General features: G+C 44.0%; 1 protein-coding gene across 9 annotated transcripts in view; it reads left to right on the top strand.

Moving 5' to 3' along the window:
• Window positions 1-17,717, top strand: part of chl1b (cell adhesion molecule L1-like b) — a 75,615-nt gene that overhangs the window by 33,089 nt on the left and 24,809 nt on the right. For 6 of the 9 annotated variants that reach the window (XM_023996156.2, XM_023996151.2, XM_023996161.2 and 3 more), the window contains exons 2-5: window positions 15,555-15,769; window positions 16,339-16,356; window positions 16,924-17,032; window positions 17,325-17,515. In XM_023996156.2, coding sequence (XP_023851924.1) covers window positions 15,625-15,769; window positions 16,339-16,356; window positions 16,924-17,032; window positions 17,325-17,515 — 463 coding nt within the window. In that variant the 5' untranslated portion in view covers window positions 15,555-15,624. Of the gene's footprint in view, window positions 1-9,191; window positions 9,440-15,554; window positions 15,770-16,338; window positions 16,357-16,923; window positions 17,033-17,324; window positions 17,516-17,717 lie in introns of those variants that run through there. The other 3 variants (XM_023996157.2, XM_023996155.2, XM_023996153.2) reach the window with 2 other exon arrangements.

Raw genomic sequence — 17,717 nt, 5'->3', positions numbered from 1 at the left:
ACCAGCAAAGCACCCTCACACCTCCTCCATGCTTCACGGTGGGAACCACACATGCGGAGATCATCCGTTCACCTACAGTACACTGTGTCTCACAAAGACACCGCTGTTGAAACCAAACATCTCAAATTTGGAATCAGACCAAAGGACAAATGTCCATTGCTCGTGTTTCTTTGCCCAAGCAAGTCTCTTCTTATTATTGGTGTCCTTTAGTAGTGGTTTCGTTTCTTTGTAGAAATTCAACAATGACGGCCTGATTCATGCAGTCTCCTCTAAACAGTTAATGTTGAGATGCTTTATCTTGGCCAGGTCGCAATTGTAAATGAGAACGTGTTCTCAACTTGCCTACCTGGTTAAATAAAGGTGAAATAAAAAAATAATAATAATGTGTCTGTTACTTAAACTCTGAAGCATTTATTTGGGCTGCAATCTGAGGTGCAGTTAATTGCCGATTTCTGAGGCTGGTAACTCTAATGAACTTATCCTCTGCAGCAGAGGTAATGCTGGGTCTTCCTATCCTGTGGCGGACCTCATGAGAGCCAGTTTCATCATAGCGCTTGATGATTTTTGGGACTGCACTTGAAGAAACCTTCAAAGAAATTTTCCGCATTGACTGACCTTCATGTCTTAAGGAAAGAAATTCCACAAATTAACTTTTAACAAGGCACAGCTGTTAATTGAAATGCGTTCCAGGTGATGCTGGTTGACAGAATGTCGAGAGTGTGCAAAGGGTGGCTACTTTGAAGTATCTCAAATATAACATATTTTGATTTGTTTAACACTTTTTTGGTTACTACATGATTCCACATGTGTTATTTCATAGTTTTGATGTCTCCACTATTTTTCTACAATGTAGAAAATAGTAAAAAATTAAGAAAAACCCTGAAATGAGTAGGTGTCCAAACTTTTGACTGGTACTATATATATACATATATTTTGATCTATATTCCCGGACTCTGACATTGCTCGTTCTGATATTTTGTTACTTTTTGGTTTATGTGTGCATTGTTATTGTATTGCTAGGTATTACTGCGCTGTTGAAGCTACGGACATAAGCATTTTACTGCACCTGCGATAACATCTGCAAATCTGTGACCAATAATGTATGATTTGATTGAATTTTGAATCAGATAGAAGAGAACCATAGTGGAGGGTTCTGCCTGGAGTGGTTTATGAGAAACCTGTCTATCTTACAGACAACAGGTGGGCTGCTGATGATGCTGCCGCTGCTGCTGCTGCTACTCTGTAGATAGTGATGAGGATCTGATCTGCACAGCTCCCTGCCTGCAGGATCTAACCATTCAATTACAATTGAACTGCTCCATTTGGAGGAGGGCTGAGTCAATGTAGGAGGGCTGATTCTATGCAGTCTGCAGTGTGTGATTGAGTGTATTGCCGAGCCCTCCAACCATTTGGAATGCTGAATGCTGTGTGTTCTGGGGGCTGTGTGTGTTCTCTCTCCGGGTTGAGGGAAGCTCGGAAGCACGGTTGCCATGCCTACACATTTGACTGAAGACAGCGCGGTTATTTTAATGAATTTGTCTTTTCAGACTTCTCTTTGCACCGTATTCTCAATCTGCTGTGTACACACTTAAAATATCTCAGCGCTGGGGACCCTTTTGTTTGTTAACAGTGACCTTTGGGGAAATAGCTTATTGATTCCTGGGGTAACATGATTAAAATGGGTTCTAAGTGGACACTTCATCTGAACTTGTCTACAAGACTACTGTGAGGGTAGATTAAAAAAAAGAGTGGTGGTCCACTCTTTCATTTTTACTTTCCTTCACTTGTTTTTCATGGTTTTCTATTTTGAAAAGGACTGTAGAAGTAATCCAAAGCCAGAAACATGAGGTTGAAATAGAAATACCAAGCACACGCTCACGAACAATTTCCAGTTACCCCATTGCTGTCTCTCAACCAGTGATGAATGTGCACCAGACGCTAGCATGCACACAGCTTTTAGTAGGTGTGCTAATCACGAGGAGTTATCCCGTGATGACTGCCATGATCACTGAGTGCACCATCTGTGGGCTCCGCCGGGCTCTCCACCGGCCTGGTGTCTCACTGAGAGAGCTGGATGCATCTTGGGCCCTCCTGGCCCACTCCCTCCTGTCTGTCTTTCCAAGGCTGCAGTCAGTCAGTCAAGGCTCATCCCTGCCGTATGGCTGTAGAGACTCACCTACTGCTGAACTCACAGTCACACACAGTACAGTATACCTTACAACCTGCTGGAACCACTTAACATGTTCAGAGCAGCTTAAGCTGTGACAATATATTTTAAGTGTACGGAAATTTCAGAAAGATGTGGGATTTATAATAGGCACATGTGTTATACAATCTGGACCATTTTGAAAAGGTATCCTTCCTTGGTTGCTCCCTGATTTATCTGGTGTTAGCTTTTTGCCTTTGGTCTGATCGGACGCTCTCTTTGGAGTGTTGCGCTGGATAAATCACCTATGAACCTGGACCTGGAAACAATTGTAGAGGCCATTAAAGAGTCAGGGATAATGGTGAATTGCATATAAACATGGGCAATTAAATAGGTGGAATGTCACCTGGTTTTCATTAGCAGTTGGAGGTCACGTACAGTACCCATCAGACATCCGGCAATTAAGGGATTTCTCTAGGTTCTAAAAGCGGTGGGTGTTGTTTGTGATGGGATACTCAAACCATGAACACAAACATCCTCAAAACAACAGGATTCAAGATGTGTACCACAGCTAGTTTTCCATACGCATCAGCTGTGGAGAGCATTTATCAAAGCGATCTGCATGGTAAACTGTAGTAATGTCACCGTAACAAAATACACCGGAAAAAATACCCAGTTCCATTTTTTTGTGAGCCACATTCAGAGGAATATATACCAGTAATGAAAAATATGCCACGGCTCTGCAGATGTCAGCTTCTAGTATTAACATCAGGTTTTCTGAAGACGAGTTTGAGGGTGAAAACAACAAAATGAGGCTATCTGCCCATAGTTCAATTAAACAACCTCATACTGTGTACAGTCTGCATATCTGCCAAGCCTCTGAACTAAATTAGCTTTTGTGCCGCCTCATCAGTGATCCCTCTTGTCCCAGTTGGGATGGCCTTCATTGACCCCAGCGTACTTGACTTTTAATCTAAGACTTTGAAGCGATGCTTAATGCCTGAGCATAGATCTCCTTGACGGGACAGACGGAGCTACTCAAGACCCACCTGGACATAAAGAGCCGACTGTCTAATGTCTAGGAGTATAGGGGTTAAACAAGGGCTAGACACAGCTGGTGAACACACCAGACTGCTCTCCTCTCTCTTGGTCTCTTCTCTGCTCTCAGGGCAGAGTGAGAACAACATGGACACTGATGTGTGCGGCTGATGTTGTTGATGCAGGCTGTGCTCCTCTCTGTGTCCTCCTCTCTTGCTTCATTCCAAGACGCCTGAGGGAACTCTGGTCTGGACCGAGTTTCTAATTCCATTACATTGACTTGATAGGATAGATAGACCTCTATCTCACACTGGCCAGATAGATAGTATTTGTTGATCGCTGCCTGAAGGAGATAAGAGATGTGTTGTAAATAAAATGGAATTGTAAACATCTTCTCTCACAGAAAGATCATTGGAGGATATCTCCATTTTATTTTCTCATTCCCCCGTTATTTTCAGATTTTCCCCTTTGTTGTGTGCGTGTCTACTAATTAGCTGTATCACATAGAGACCCTCAAGCTAATATCCCGACAATGTCACATTATGAAATATGTTGGATGACACGAACAGAGCTATCTCAGTTTATTACAGCTTCCATTTTATGTAGCTCCAGCTCCAGCTTTAGTCGATCTTCATGTACTCTGAGAGTCTCCCACAGCCTGCTCCATGGCATTTTAACAAATGGCGTTAAGTGTGAATAAATGTTTGGTTTTGCGCCCCTACAAGTCATGTCCCATTCATGTAATCTGTGGGGACAGAGGTGTGAATGGGTTGGAGCGGTCGAGAGCAGAGGAAGAAGAGGGGAATAGGCAGTCCCCGGGGCAGTACCCAGGACAATGTCAGGTTTGTCTGGCCTGAGTGAGTGAACACTAAGCTTTTCGGAACTGGCAGCTTGCCCCGGGACCTTCCCTCCCATCGTCCTCGCTTCCAGAGCTGTCTAGCTCCAAGCAGTAAGCGTTTGTGCAAAGTTCATAAGGCTTCCCTCTGTTTGTGTGGCCATAATGGCGGCTTCATCCTGCTGCTGCTCAAAGAGAGGGCTGAGTGCCTTGGAGGGCCTGGCTGGCACTGGGTCTCTCTGGCTCTGCAGAGGAGAGGCGGGTCAGTGTTCTCAGTGTCTGGAGCTGGCAATCTGCTGCTCACATTATCAAGAGGCCAATGTCCTCCGACTGTCCAGTACTTCAGCTCTAAATCCCTGTTTATACCTGGTGCTAACATGCATCCTTTGTCCTGATCATGTCCACATTCTGATTTTGCCCACATTTTTAGACAGGTGTAGAGGATTAAAGGACACATTGTGCTCTGATTGTGATCAGATCTTGCAAGCACGCATTGTGTCTGGATATCTTACAAGTGTAGATGGATCTGGAAAGTGAAACCATTTAAATCATCATTATGCTGCCTTCTAAAATCATTGACAAGTGGCACTATTGACTTATGGCATCAATATGTAAATATTAGTTTGAAATAATAGCTGTCAAATCATTTGCATACAGGAAGGGACCAGGAAATGTGGTCGCAATGCAGGCACAGTAGACGGATAAGATATACATTTTAATACAGTGTGTAGACATATTTCTGAAATTGTGTGCACAATCATAATGTGGGCAAGATCAGGACAAGGGTCGCATGTTAGAGCCAGGTATAAACAAGGCTTATATGGTGACTTTTTAAGGTCGCATCCATCATCTTTGTGTCTTCTGGAAATCATAAAAATCATTAATTTTATTTACCTAGGCAAGTCAGTTAAGAACAAATTCTTATTTTCATTAATGGCCTAGGAACAGTGGGTTAACTGCCTTGTTCAGGGGAAGTACGACAGATTTTTACCTTGTCAGCTCGGGGATTCGATCTAGCAACCGTTCAGTTACGAGTCCAACGCGCTAACCACTAGTCTACCTGCTGCCCCATTGATATGTGAACTGGTCTTTTAAAAAGTCTATTACTTTACTTTATATTGATTTCAACAATGATGTTAGAGAATAAAGTTACAATTGCACATTAAAACCAGTGGTATAAAGTACTTAAGTAAAAATACCTTGAAGTACTACTTAAGTATTTTTGGGGGGTATCTGTACTTTACTTTACTACACTGAACAAAAATATAAATGCAACGTGCAACAATTTAAAAGATTTTACTGAGTTACAGTTCATTTAAGGAAATTAGTCAATTTAAAATAAACTCATTATGCCCTAATGTATGGATTTCACATGACTGGGAATACAGATGTACATCTGTTGGTCACAGATACCTATAAAAAAAGGTAGGGGCGTGGATCAGAAAACCAGTCAGTATCTGGTGTGACCACCATTTGCCTCGTGCAGCACGGCACATCTCCTTCACATAGAGTTGATCAGGCTGTTGATTGCGAAATTGCTGGATATTGGAACACGCTGTCATACACGTGGATCCAGAGCATCCCAAACGTGCTCAATGTGTGCCATGTCTGGTGAGTATGCAGGCCATGGAAGAACTGGGACATTTTCAGCTTCAAGGAATTGTGTATAGATCCTTGTGACATGGGGCCGTGCATTATCATGCTGAAACTGGGGTGATGGCGGCGGATGAATGACACGACAATGGGTCTCAGGATCTCGTCACGGTATCTCTGTGCATTCAAATTCCCAATGATAAAATGCAGTTGTGTTCATGATCCGTAGCTTATGCCTGCCCATACCATAACCCCACCGCCACCATGGGGCACTCTGTTCACAACGTTGACATCATTCGCCCACACGACGCCATACATGCTGTCTGCCATCTACACGCTGTCTGCCATCTGCCCAGTACAGTTAAAACCGGGATTCATCTGTGAAGAGCACACTTCTCCAGCGTGCCAGTGGCCACTGAAGGTGAGTATTTGCCCACTGAAATCGTTCACAATGCCAAACTGCAGTCATGTCAAGAACCTTGTGAGGACGATGAACATGCAGATGAGCTTCCCTGAGATTGTTTCTGACAGTTTGTACAGAAAGTCTTTGGTTGTGCAAACCCACAGTTTCATCAGCTGTCCAGGTGGCTGGTCTCAGCCGCATGTGGAGGCCGGTTGCACAACCGAGTGGCCGGTTTGATGTACTGCCAAATTCTCTAAAACTACGTTGGAGGTGGCTTATGGTAGAGAAATTAACATTCAATTATCTGGCAACAACTCTGGTGGACATTCCTGCAGTCAGCATTCCAATTGCACACTCCGTCAAAACCTGAGACATCTTTGGCATTGTGTTGTATGACAAAACTGCACATTTTAGAGTGGCCTTTTATTGTCCACAGCACAAGGTGCACCTGTGTAATGATCATGCTTTTTAATCGGCTTCTTGATATGCCACACCTGTCAGGTGGAAGGATTGTCTTGGCAAAGGAGAAATGTTCACTAACAGAAATGTAAACACATTTGTGCAAAACATTTCAGAGAAATATGTTTTTGTGTGAAAGGAATGTTTTGGGTATCTTTTAATCATAATTGAATTTCTGGTGAAAATAATATTGCCTCCATGTACAGTACCTTCAGAAAGTATTCAGACCCCTTGGCTTTTTCCACAAAAATACATTTTTCTCATCAATCTACACACAATACCCCATAATGACAAAGTGAAAACAGATTTTTAGAATTTTTTTACAAATGAAAAAACAAGAACTGAAATATTACATTTACGTAAGTATTCAGACACTTCGCTATGAGACTCGAAATTGAGCTCAGGGGCATCCTGTTTCCAATGATCATCCTTGAGATGTTTCTACAACTTGATTGGAGTCCATCTGTGGTAAATTCAATTGATTGGGCATGTTTTGGAAAGGCACACACCTGTCCATATAAGGTCCCAAAGTTGACAGTGCTTGTCAGAGCAAAAACCAAGCCATGAGGTCGAAGGAATTGTCCGTAGCGCTCCGAGACAGGATTGTGTCGATGCACAGATCTGGGGAAGGATACCAAAACATTTCTACAGCATTGAAGGTCCCCAAGAACACAGTGGCCTCCATCATTCTTAAATGGAAGAAGTTTGGAACCACCAAGACTCTTCTTAGAGCTGGCCAAACTGAGCAATCGGGAGAGTAGGGCCTTGGTCAGGGAGGTGACCAAGAACCTGATGGTCCCTCTGACAGAGCTCCAGAGTTCCTCTATGGAGATGGGAGAACCTTCCAGAAGGACAACCATCTCTGCAGCACTCCACCAATCAGGCCTTTATGGTAGAGTGACCCGACGGAAGACACTCCTCAGTAAAAGGCACATGACAGTCCGCTTGGAGTTTTCTAGAAGGCACCTAAAGGACTCTCAGACCATGAGAAACAAGATTCTCTGGTCTGATGAAAACAAGATCGAACTCTCTGGCCTCAATGCCAAGCGTCACATCTGGAGGAAACCTGGCATCATCCCTACGGTGAAGCATGGTGGTGGCAGCATACTGTGTGGATGTTTTTTAGTGGCAGGGACTAGGAGACTAGTCAGAATCAAGGGAAAGATGAACGGAGCAAAGTACAAAGAGATCCTTGATGAAAACCTGCTCCAGAGCGCTCAGGACCTCAGACTGGGGCGAAGGGTCACCTTCCAACAGGACAACGACCCTAAGCACACAGCCAAGACAATGCAGGAGTGGCATCAGGACAAATCTCTGAATGTGGCCCAGCCAGAGCCCGGACTTGAACCCAATCTAACATCTCTGGAGAGACCTGAAAATAGCTGTGCAGCGACGCTCCCCATCCTACCTTACAGAGCTTCACACCCAAGAAGACTCGAGGCTGTAATTGCTGCCAAAGGTTCTTCATCAAAGTACTGAGTGAAAGGGTCTGAATACTTATGTAAATGTAATATTGAACTTTTTTATTTTTAATAAATTAGCAAACATTTCTTAAAACCTGTTTTTGCTTTGTCGTTATGGGGTATTGTGTGTAGATTGATGAGGACATTTAAAAAATAAAAATAAAGATTTTAGAATAAGGCTGTAATGTAACAAAATGCGGAAAACGGGTCTGAATACTTTCCGAATGCACTGTATTTGATCGCTTAATGTATTTATAGTGCATTGATCACATATCAAATCGTACATTTATCTAATGTCTCCATTCAAAGGTATACAATCTCATTTCCACCATTTCCCAACTGTCAGCACATATGAAGCACAAGTGATAATAACCTTGAATGGAGCCTGCACAAATAGCGCTCCGCTGAAAAAGGCCCGTTTTTTGCCGTTTTCAGCAAATTCAAGCATGACCCTCTGCCCCTCCCCCTTTTAATATTCTCCCTTTCTCCTTGTTAAAGCCCAAGTCTCAGACCTGGGTCCACACCATACATCATCCAGACTGTGCCGCTCCCTTCCCCCCGTGTCATGGGAGACAGGCTGTGCTGTTGTTGGGCTATGGAGGGCTCTTATCGGCAGTCTCAGCACTCTCTCTCTGCTCTGCTCTCTGCTTCTTCCCCACAGGTCACACAGGTCCCCATCTGTGGAGTCTTGGAATGATGTCTGTGCTCACCAATCTGTCAATCAAGGTCTCTAAATCAGTCGCTCAAAAAATCCCAGTTTTCATTCCACAGGTTCATTGGTTCTTCTGGTCAAACAAACAAAACAATCTTCAAACAGATTATTATGCTTCAATTTGTCCGGATGGGTAAAGTTAAGAGCAGACCTGGGCACAGATGTACTGTAGGGGTACTGTAGCCTCGTCTTCTGTAATACTGAGAGACAATCGCCACCAGCATTATAAGAAATAAGGAGATTGTCCCTGCCTACAAAGAGGATTGGTCCCTGAGATCTGTAACACTCGAAGGCTGATCTCTACCCTGCTGCTCCCACCTGTGCTCTTGCAGGCATTCTGTAAAATATGTGTGCGTAACTCTTAAGACAACACTTTAAGCAAAGCTTCAGGTGAAGAACATATATTGCTGGTCAGGACACTGAGGGAGGGGGGGGGGTGAGATGGAAGATGCATTCCTCCCCTTTTCCTCCTCCGTCTTTTGTACACAGCCAGTGAATGGCCTTTAGATTGTGCTTTGTGAGAATGATTGTCAGTGGCTTAATGAGCGTCTTTGCCAAGCTAGAGGCTTTGGTAACATATGCGTCCACAGCGCCTCTCTCACTCCGTCCCCAGCTTGTGTGACAGGATCTGGTGCGGGTGGGACGCCTCTAGAGCAGTCCCCGGGATTTTGACAGATCATTTACTGTTTCTGTGCTCTGTTTTTCCCCTTTGGATTGGATTGCCTGCAGAGGGAATGGTTGTTCTTATGTATCTCGCGGGGGACCAGCGCAGAGAATGAAGTTAAGTCTTGTAAGTGACGTCTTGTCTTGGGATGTTTCTGTAGCTGCCTGTTAAATGTTTTGGTTTTTGCATGTGTGGTGAGGTGCACTGGGACGATCTCTCCCTCAAAGAGAGGAGAGGCACAACATTGTCGGTGTTCATGTCTTGAAATTATTGAACTGAGCTGTCTCAGTAGTTGATTGTGGGTATCTCTTGTTGTCATACAATGAATATGGAAATATTGAGGTTATTCTGTTTTGAAAGAAACGAGAAATGTCTGGGCAAAAGAATACAGTATCTAAATTTGGCATAATTTTGATTCTTTGGATATATACAATTTTAGGACAGCCTGATAGGATTGTGAACTGTGTACGTCAGTACATGAGGCTGGGTGATAACATTATACCAAGTTTGAACGAACTTGTCTAGCCAGGAGTATCATACTGCCCTTAATATATCTCCAAATAGTGGGGGAATCCTTAGCATTATCTAAGTCTTTTAATCTTTCATCTCTGACACTGAACCCCTACCCCCCCACACACCCACACACCACACACACACACCACAAATTGATCAAGACGCTCAGGACTCATTTCCGACTGCTGTGTCAAACAGTTCGCCCTGTGAACGCTGTCCAGATGTCCTGCTGTAGAGCGCAGGAAATACAAGATAGATTGCATGCAGCATTTTACTGGTAAATCCCAGATCGGAGCCAGGAATTTCAATGTGTTGGAGAGGGACCTTAGAGGACAGGAACAACCAGCCTGTGGCAATTCAATATACTATTCTGTATCTGCGTTGGGGGAATCAGACTTTTCTGGTGTTGGACGGAAGTAAATTGCTTTGGGGTTTGATGGAAGAGGGGATTTGGGATATAAGTCCCATCCATCATGTCCGGCTGTGGCACAGTTTCATCCACAGTTTCATCCTGGGAAATAGCCATCATCAGTCAGATGGAGTGAATGAACGGGACGAGGACCTCGCTGCGTTTGTTCACGCAAAATAATGTCCCTGTCCCCGCAGTCCAGGCTGTGAATCCATAACGCTCCTCTCCTGGCGACTCAGTGAGGATCACAGACTAATGTGATGATCGTCCTGGGCATGGGGCGCCCATCTGTGACTCGGGACTTCAAAGAGACTAGAGCTGAGAGGGAAAAAGTTGAAGCGCTTGGCTTCTCACCATTCTGCAGACAGTTTGACACAGGAGCAATTTACAGTACCTTTTGTGTCACTTGTACTTGAAACGTGACACATAGAATATCTCAGTCTGGCATTACTCTGCTGCCTCAACGCTGTGACAGCTGCACCATGATTTCTCTCAACCCTTGAACTCTCAGATTTACACTTCATTTATAAACCAGTTATAGTTAGCCATTGTGTGACACGGCCCGTTGCTCACTTCCCAGTCACATTTGCTTCCAATTACAGTGATGTGTTTTTCAACAAAGAAATGATCCACAAGCGGCTAGCCCATACATGTAGTTAAAATCTCACCATATCTTTAAATGAAGAATAATGGTGAAATGATTGGGAGAGATTGCAGCAATATTTGCACTGAAACAGTTTTTGTTCCTGCTGTGCCGTAATATGCTCAGCAGGCCTCCATATTTCACTGAGACAAACAGAGCTTTCAGCGAGCAGAGCGGAGTTTCACGATGGAACAAGTCATTAGAGAAGGAGAAAAACCTTCACCTCTCTTTTACTCATGAAAGACACTGTAATCGCGCAGCAAAGATTAAATAGACAGGTGAGGAAATGCAGAGACAAAAAGGGACCTTGAAGTGATATAAAACAAAGCTGATGTTTTGGCTATCCTTTTCCTTAATATGTGTGATCAAATAGCCCATATTCTTCCAATGGAAGATGCTACAGACACAACGTGTACAGTACACCAGTATTTTACTCCAAGATTTTCATTGCTGGTTAAAAAGCGATGCCTGTGCCCTGGAGGTCATAGGTCGTATGGTGTCAACCAGGGATGTGTCCCACTCTGTCCCTGGTCACGACAGTTTATATGGAGTCAGTAAGGTCATTTGTCATTTCTCCACTTGGGACAGAGGTCAGCGACCCTGCAGTACATCTCAGAAACCACTCCATATCCACATTGGTTGAAATCCCTATAGCCTCATTCCCTCACCCCTCTATGCTTCATGAGTAGACAGACTCCTGCAATATTAATGGTGTGGTAATTGAACTGTTCACTCTCCTGCATGCATGGTAAAGCAGAGTGAAATTGAGCCAAATCTCAATTAGGCAAGGTTATTATTTAATATTGGTCTGACTTCCTAATCTCATTAAGGGCCTTGTTTATGTTTTCCTCCTGCTGCTGAAGTTTTATTAATGAATTAACTCCCCTGACCCACAAGCATGGAGAGGAATCTGAGTCTCTGCCTCTGTTCGCCAGAGGTCAGAATGGAACCCATTGTAAATGAACAGGAAATATGATTACATTACAGTTAGTAAGTTAATGCATCCAAATAAAAGTGCTTTTTACGAAATTCCAGTGGGTCTACTTCCACTGTAGTAGTTAATAACACATAACAAGATGTGTGTCTAGGGCAATACTTCACACATAACATAATTGTTCAATGTACCCCTAGTTCATCAGTAAAGAACTGTATCCTTATGTTTTGTTGTTGTCTAGAACCAGTCTCAAGTCATTTGTAAACTAAATAAGAAATTGACTTTGCGAAAACAGAAAGGAAAGAAAATGAAAAATAAATAATTACCGGCAACAGAAATGCAGGCTAATTGCTGTTTAATGTTAATCAATTCTCCCAATGTTGTAATTGTACTTCGGTGATTAACTGGGATTCAGTGCTGAGGCATTACCAGGAGTGTGTGTGGAGTGTGGTGCTACTGTCTTCCTGCATTGAAGCTCTTTAGTGAGGAGAATATTTTAATCCAGTTTGACAAAACGAGGATCTGCTTAATCCCATTATAGGCTTGCAGCACATCAAACTACAGTAGGCCTGTAGACACAGACACTCTCCTGCCTGTCTACCTGTCGTACTGCAGAGCCTGTAAACACTCTCCTGTCTGTCTGCCTGTTGTATTGCCGAGCCTGTAGATACTCTCCTGTCTGTCGTACAGCAGAGTTTTGCATGTGAAGGAGGCAGATTGCAGACAACAGAACGGCAAGAGGTTAAACAGCATAGCATATTTGAATGGCAGCAGTTAAGGACACCTCAGTCCTTCAACAGAGCTTCACCATTTTCCTTTAGCCAAAATGCTTTGTCTATATCTTGATAATAATCTGTAATAATGTATCTTGATAATGCCTCATCTAGAAAATCATTGTTATAAAGCCACTGAGGAAATAGTGAATTATACAGTATATCAACAGACCCTTGACTTTGGTGTATAAGTCAAGGTTAGGATTCCATGCCAGCCCAGATGGAGGAACTAGGAGACTGAAGGGATAGAAAGCATGCCAACCAGAACACTGTGCCAGTAACATCTCCTTATGAAGAGAGACATGGGTGTCTTTGATTCAGCCTGGAGCCTGAATTATAAGGATGGGGCTTCTCAATCAAATGAACCAGCAGGTAGAGTGAGCATGGAGCAGACGCGACATCCCTCTCTGCCTGCCTCTTACATTTCCTCTGTTATCAGTCTTGTGCCTGGTGCTCGTTTTGAATGAGAAATGGTTTTTGCACGTCTTGGCAGGTAGCCCACTGTAAATGATGGAGAGCGGTGTGAGAGCAGCACTCTACAATATCAGTCAATCCGAGTTGAGTTTAAGGCACGGCTGTAGATTGCACAGGGCCCGTGTCCCCTCTCCCTCCACCCCAGCACAGCTTCTGTTTCCTCTGAGCCTCGGCTAAGAGAGGTCAGAGTTCATTTTGGCCTTCCCACTGTGAGTAGCTTTTAACCACCTGCCAGCTTCGTCAGTCTCAGACTCCCATCTATTTCTGCCGGAGGAGAGGATTAAGAACAGCCAGCGGTCTTAGAGCAGGCTCGCCTCGGGCCCACTCAACGGATTCATCTAGCCTGTAGCTTATACTGTATGCTGGGTTAGAGCAAGACATCTCCGTCTCCCACCAGTTTAGCCTGTATGTTTTATGGACCTCCGTCAACCAGATGGACGAGTTGGATCGGGCTAAATGCTCAACGAGGGGGGAGAACAAAATCAGATGGCAAGTGATCAAGCACAGTTTGAACGGAACGTAATCCATCTAAGTTGTGTTAGGTTGATAAAGGCCCTGAGAGGAACACATTGTCTTGGAGGGATTGTAAAAAGCTCCCCCTTAAACTCACCAAACCCAAGGAGAAAGCGCTGGCCAATTAGCACAGCACAGCATCCTACTTTCTGATTCTAATCTGTAATTTGCAGCATAAATCAGTGTGTGGGAAAAGAGTGAAATGGGAGCAGCAAATCAAGCCTGAGGCATTTTTCCAGTCCCGACTCATGGATCATAACAAAGCCATGTCAATCTGAGGTTGGAGGAAAAGTCAATGGCCTAGTATTGTGATTAAAAGGGGTGGGTGTATTGCACACTGTTGTCTGTGGCTCTGCCGGTGACTTCAGTGACTTCACTGGGTCAGAATAACCAGGATGGAGTCAGAGGCCCCAGACAGAGTTAATACCATTAGCATGAGGCATGGGGAGAGAGGTCAGGGTTCGTGTCCATCTGAAAACAGAGCCTCACAAAGAAATTAATGAAATCGACTCATTCACTCCTTGGTCAATTATTCAATTTCTTCTCATGAACTGCCATTTGACCTCTGTGTTTCCTATTGAATTTGGTAATTGAGGGAGAAGATAAAAAAAAAATGTTTTAAAAGAAGAGCAGTGTTTTCAGTCAGTATGATTGAAAAGACACCAGTAAAAAGCCAGCTGTTTGTGAAAACTGCCAGGCCTGTTGGAGCGTGGCTGTCTCTTAGGTCTGGTTCTCTCCGTCCTGCTCAAAGAAAGAGCTTAACACACACAGATTCCCTCTCCCAATACAAATCCCTTTTTTGGCATTAACTGGAAGCTCCATCATCAACACGAGAAGAGACACCAGTTCCAACCAGTTGTAATTACTGGATTTGTATGCTTGTGATGAGAAGTGTTCAGCTAGTTTCATTGTGGGGACTCCCCGAAGACCCATGAGCATTATAGTTTGGCAAGTTTCTTAGTAGTGGGCGATTATTGCTTATTTTTCCATGTGGTCTGGTCTATGCTACCTTGCATTGAACTAATTGGAGTCCTGACTAGAATGACCCAATGAGCTGGGTCACTGCCAACATGAGGGAGGCTAATGAACGGACACCCCAGAGATTCTACTACAGAACAGAGGCTGGTGGGCAACAATGCTGCCGAGGTGGACATTCCTGCAGAGAGCTCTTCCTCCCACAATCCTTTGCTCTAGTCATACTGTATAGAGCGCGTTATGATCCAAGCCACTGGCCTGTTAGGTGGAGGATGACCTGTGCACTCTGACCGTGTGACCAACTGCTTATCAGATAACATATCTGTTATTCAGTGTGTAGAGTGGTAAATGTGTGTAGAAAAATACTATTGCTGTTCTTTGGAAGAGGACTATTGCTATGTCTGAGGACCATGTGTGCAGCGTTCCTAGATCGACAGGTTTGTGTCGTTCTATCTTTTTTAATATTCAGGGAGGAGCCCAGAGACACAGAACAGCAACAGCCTGATGGCAGAACGCTGCAGCAGGGTTATATCTTAATGATGGAAATCTTTCGCTCCATTGTGGAATGAATTCATAATTTTCACTTTGAAATGTGGAAACATCTGCTGTGTATTAACATAACCACAGGCAGCCACATATATTTATATATTTAAACTCTTGTTCTATTGCGCATGAAATTGTCCTGCCTGTTGTACTGCCAAGCCAACACACTCCAACAGACAATAAACAAGAAAACAATTTATGTCTCAAGGGAGCAGGGTGATATAGAGCTTTAATATGTAGATTTTTGTTTCAGCCCAGAATGTGGTCCCTGCTGATGCGAGTGACTACTGTGCTGGGAACATGTGTTGTGCCTGGCTAAGCATCTCTCTCAGTCACCGGGGGTTCTCTCCCTGCGTTGTGTGGGATTGCCTGACTGTCTGCCGTGCCTGACGCGTGGGTGGATCTGGATTCATGGGAGGCCTCTCTTATTCTTTCTCTCTCTGTTGTCTGTGTTGTTCTTGAAGGTCCTTCGTCTTCGGCAGGACCTAGTTATGAACTGAGAGTGGGAAGAGTGCAGCTTGTGTCACTTCCTCCATGATGAACTCAGAGATTGTTGTCTGCTGTGGAGCGATGAGGATGAGGTCATCGATGTGGAGCCCAGGTTTGGCTCTCCTGATGGGCGTGGTCGTCAGTGTCTGTGCCTTTCACCTCACCACTGCCATAGACATCCCACTGGAGGGTAAGTGCTCACTCTTCCCATAAAGTGCATGGTGCAGAATATCATAAACCTTTGTAAAGTACAGTATATTGATTTTGTTTTCCAATGTCTGTAATGGTCAAAGCAATCCACAGGTATTCTTTGAAATATAGCATATTCTGTAAATCTATATCATGCCAAAATCAGTTCAATTATATTCATGGGTCAAACACATCCTTAACTGGGGTTTAGTTTCTAGTTTCAGCTTGTTTAAATCAGGTTTCTTCATTCTCTTGTATTGGGGGCTGTGTATCTTACAGTTTCCTTGGAAACGAGTATCAAGTTTTCTCTTCTAAATTATTCAGAAACATCTCTTAAGGGCCCGCTTACAAAGAGTAGTTCAAACAGGTTTTGAAAATGCAACGCACACTTGCTCTTGATGCAGGGTAATTCATTTCACGCAATCTCCTTAAATGCAATTCACAATCCTCTGTTTTGTTGTACCTACAGTACTAATGTTTATAAAGGGCTATAACCAATCAAAAAAACAGTATTATGGTTAAACTTCTGCCTGTGTTTTTGTTGTCTTCCTGCCGCCATGGATATTTTAGTTTTAGGTCATGTAAACAGTAAGTTTGCTCTGATGTGACCTGTCCCATCCAGCATTAGTGACCGCCTGTCTGTCCTGACTTAATCTCTTGGCTCAGTGTTCAGCACCACAGCAGCTGTACCATGTGGTCATCTTGTGTACGATCTGCATCTCGTGTGCCATCCTCCATTTATTTGCACAATCAACATCTTCGAATTGGATTGTCTTGGACGACTGTCATCCATTTAGTGGCATGTGGTTTTAACCTGCACCATTGGCCATACTGGCCTGACCTCATGCCGCTACTTTTACTGTTGTTGACCCCTGTAGTTTTGTAGTGAATCTCTAAGTCATATCACTTAAACAAGTTCAAACAGTGCTGTATGTCACTGTGAAATAGAACCGTAAGAGAAGGAACCCACTGGGCACAGACGTCATTTGAAATGACGCGGAAGCAACGTTGATTCAACCAGTGTGTGCCCAGTGGGAAATACCATCATAATCAAAATGAACCATACCATAACACCTTATAGAGTGTGAGAGATTATATTATCAGAAACCTACAGGAGGTCTATGGGACTTTTCATAAAGTGTTGTCCTTTTCCAGTTGAGCAGCTGCCCACCATCACAGAGGCGTCCCCCAGCTCTCTGATCGCCTTCCCCTTTGATGAGAGCTTCCCCATGACGTGTGAAGCCAAAGGGAACCCTAAGCCAGAGTGAGTTCTGAGTGTCCTACTCTACCATTCCATACCCAGCAGATGGGAGAGGGACAGCCCAGGAGAGCTCGTTAGCAGCCCGACAGACAGTCTATCACCGGCCATCGATTTGGCGTGTCACATTTGGCTAGTCGATTTGGCGAGTTTGAGGGTTTGATTTCCAAGTATTGGACAGACTGTGAGGACCAACCTTGGACACTAAACACACTGTACATTTGGCTGAAACACATGAGATATTTTCAAGATTTACGTAGAATTTTATCAGTGGCTGATTGAACTGTTGATTTTGTAGATACCGGTGGACAAAAAATGGGGAAGAGTTTGACCCCTACCAGGACCCGAGGCTGATCAAGGAGGACAACTCGGGGACGTTTGTGATCCCCAACACTGGGAATCTCACAGAGTACCAGGGAACATACCGCTGTTACGCCGACAACGAACTAGGGACGGCCATAACGGAGGAGATTGAGTTTGTTGTGCCCCGTGAGTAGCATAATGTACATCCATACATCTCTGATCTCTGTGGCGCTTACAGCCCTGTGGCGCTTACAGCTCTTTGAAAGTGATTCAGGGCCTGGAATTCAATTCAACGACTGTGTCGCTCCATCGTGAGCTGTTCGTTGAATTGGCCATGGCAGAAAGTCATTGAAGCTCCAGAGCATTCCACCCCCAGTTGCCTCTCGTC

Source organism: Salvelinus sp. IW2-2015, linkage group LG11 (genome assembly GCF_002910315.2).
Source record: "Salvelinus sp. IW2-2015 linkage group LG11, ASM291031v2, whole genome shotgun sequence".
NCBI classification, from domain to species: domain Eukaryota; kingdom Metazoa; phylum Chordata; class Actinopteri; order Salmoniformes; family Salmonidae; genus Salvelinus; species Salvelinus sp. IW2-2015.
This window is presented reverse-complemented; position numbering and strand designations above follow the sequence as displayed.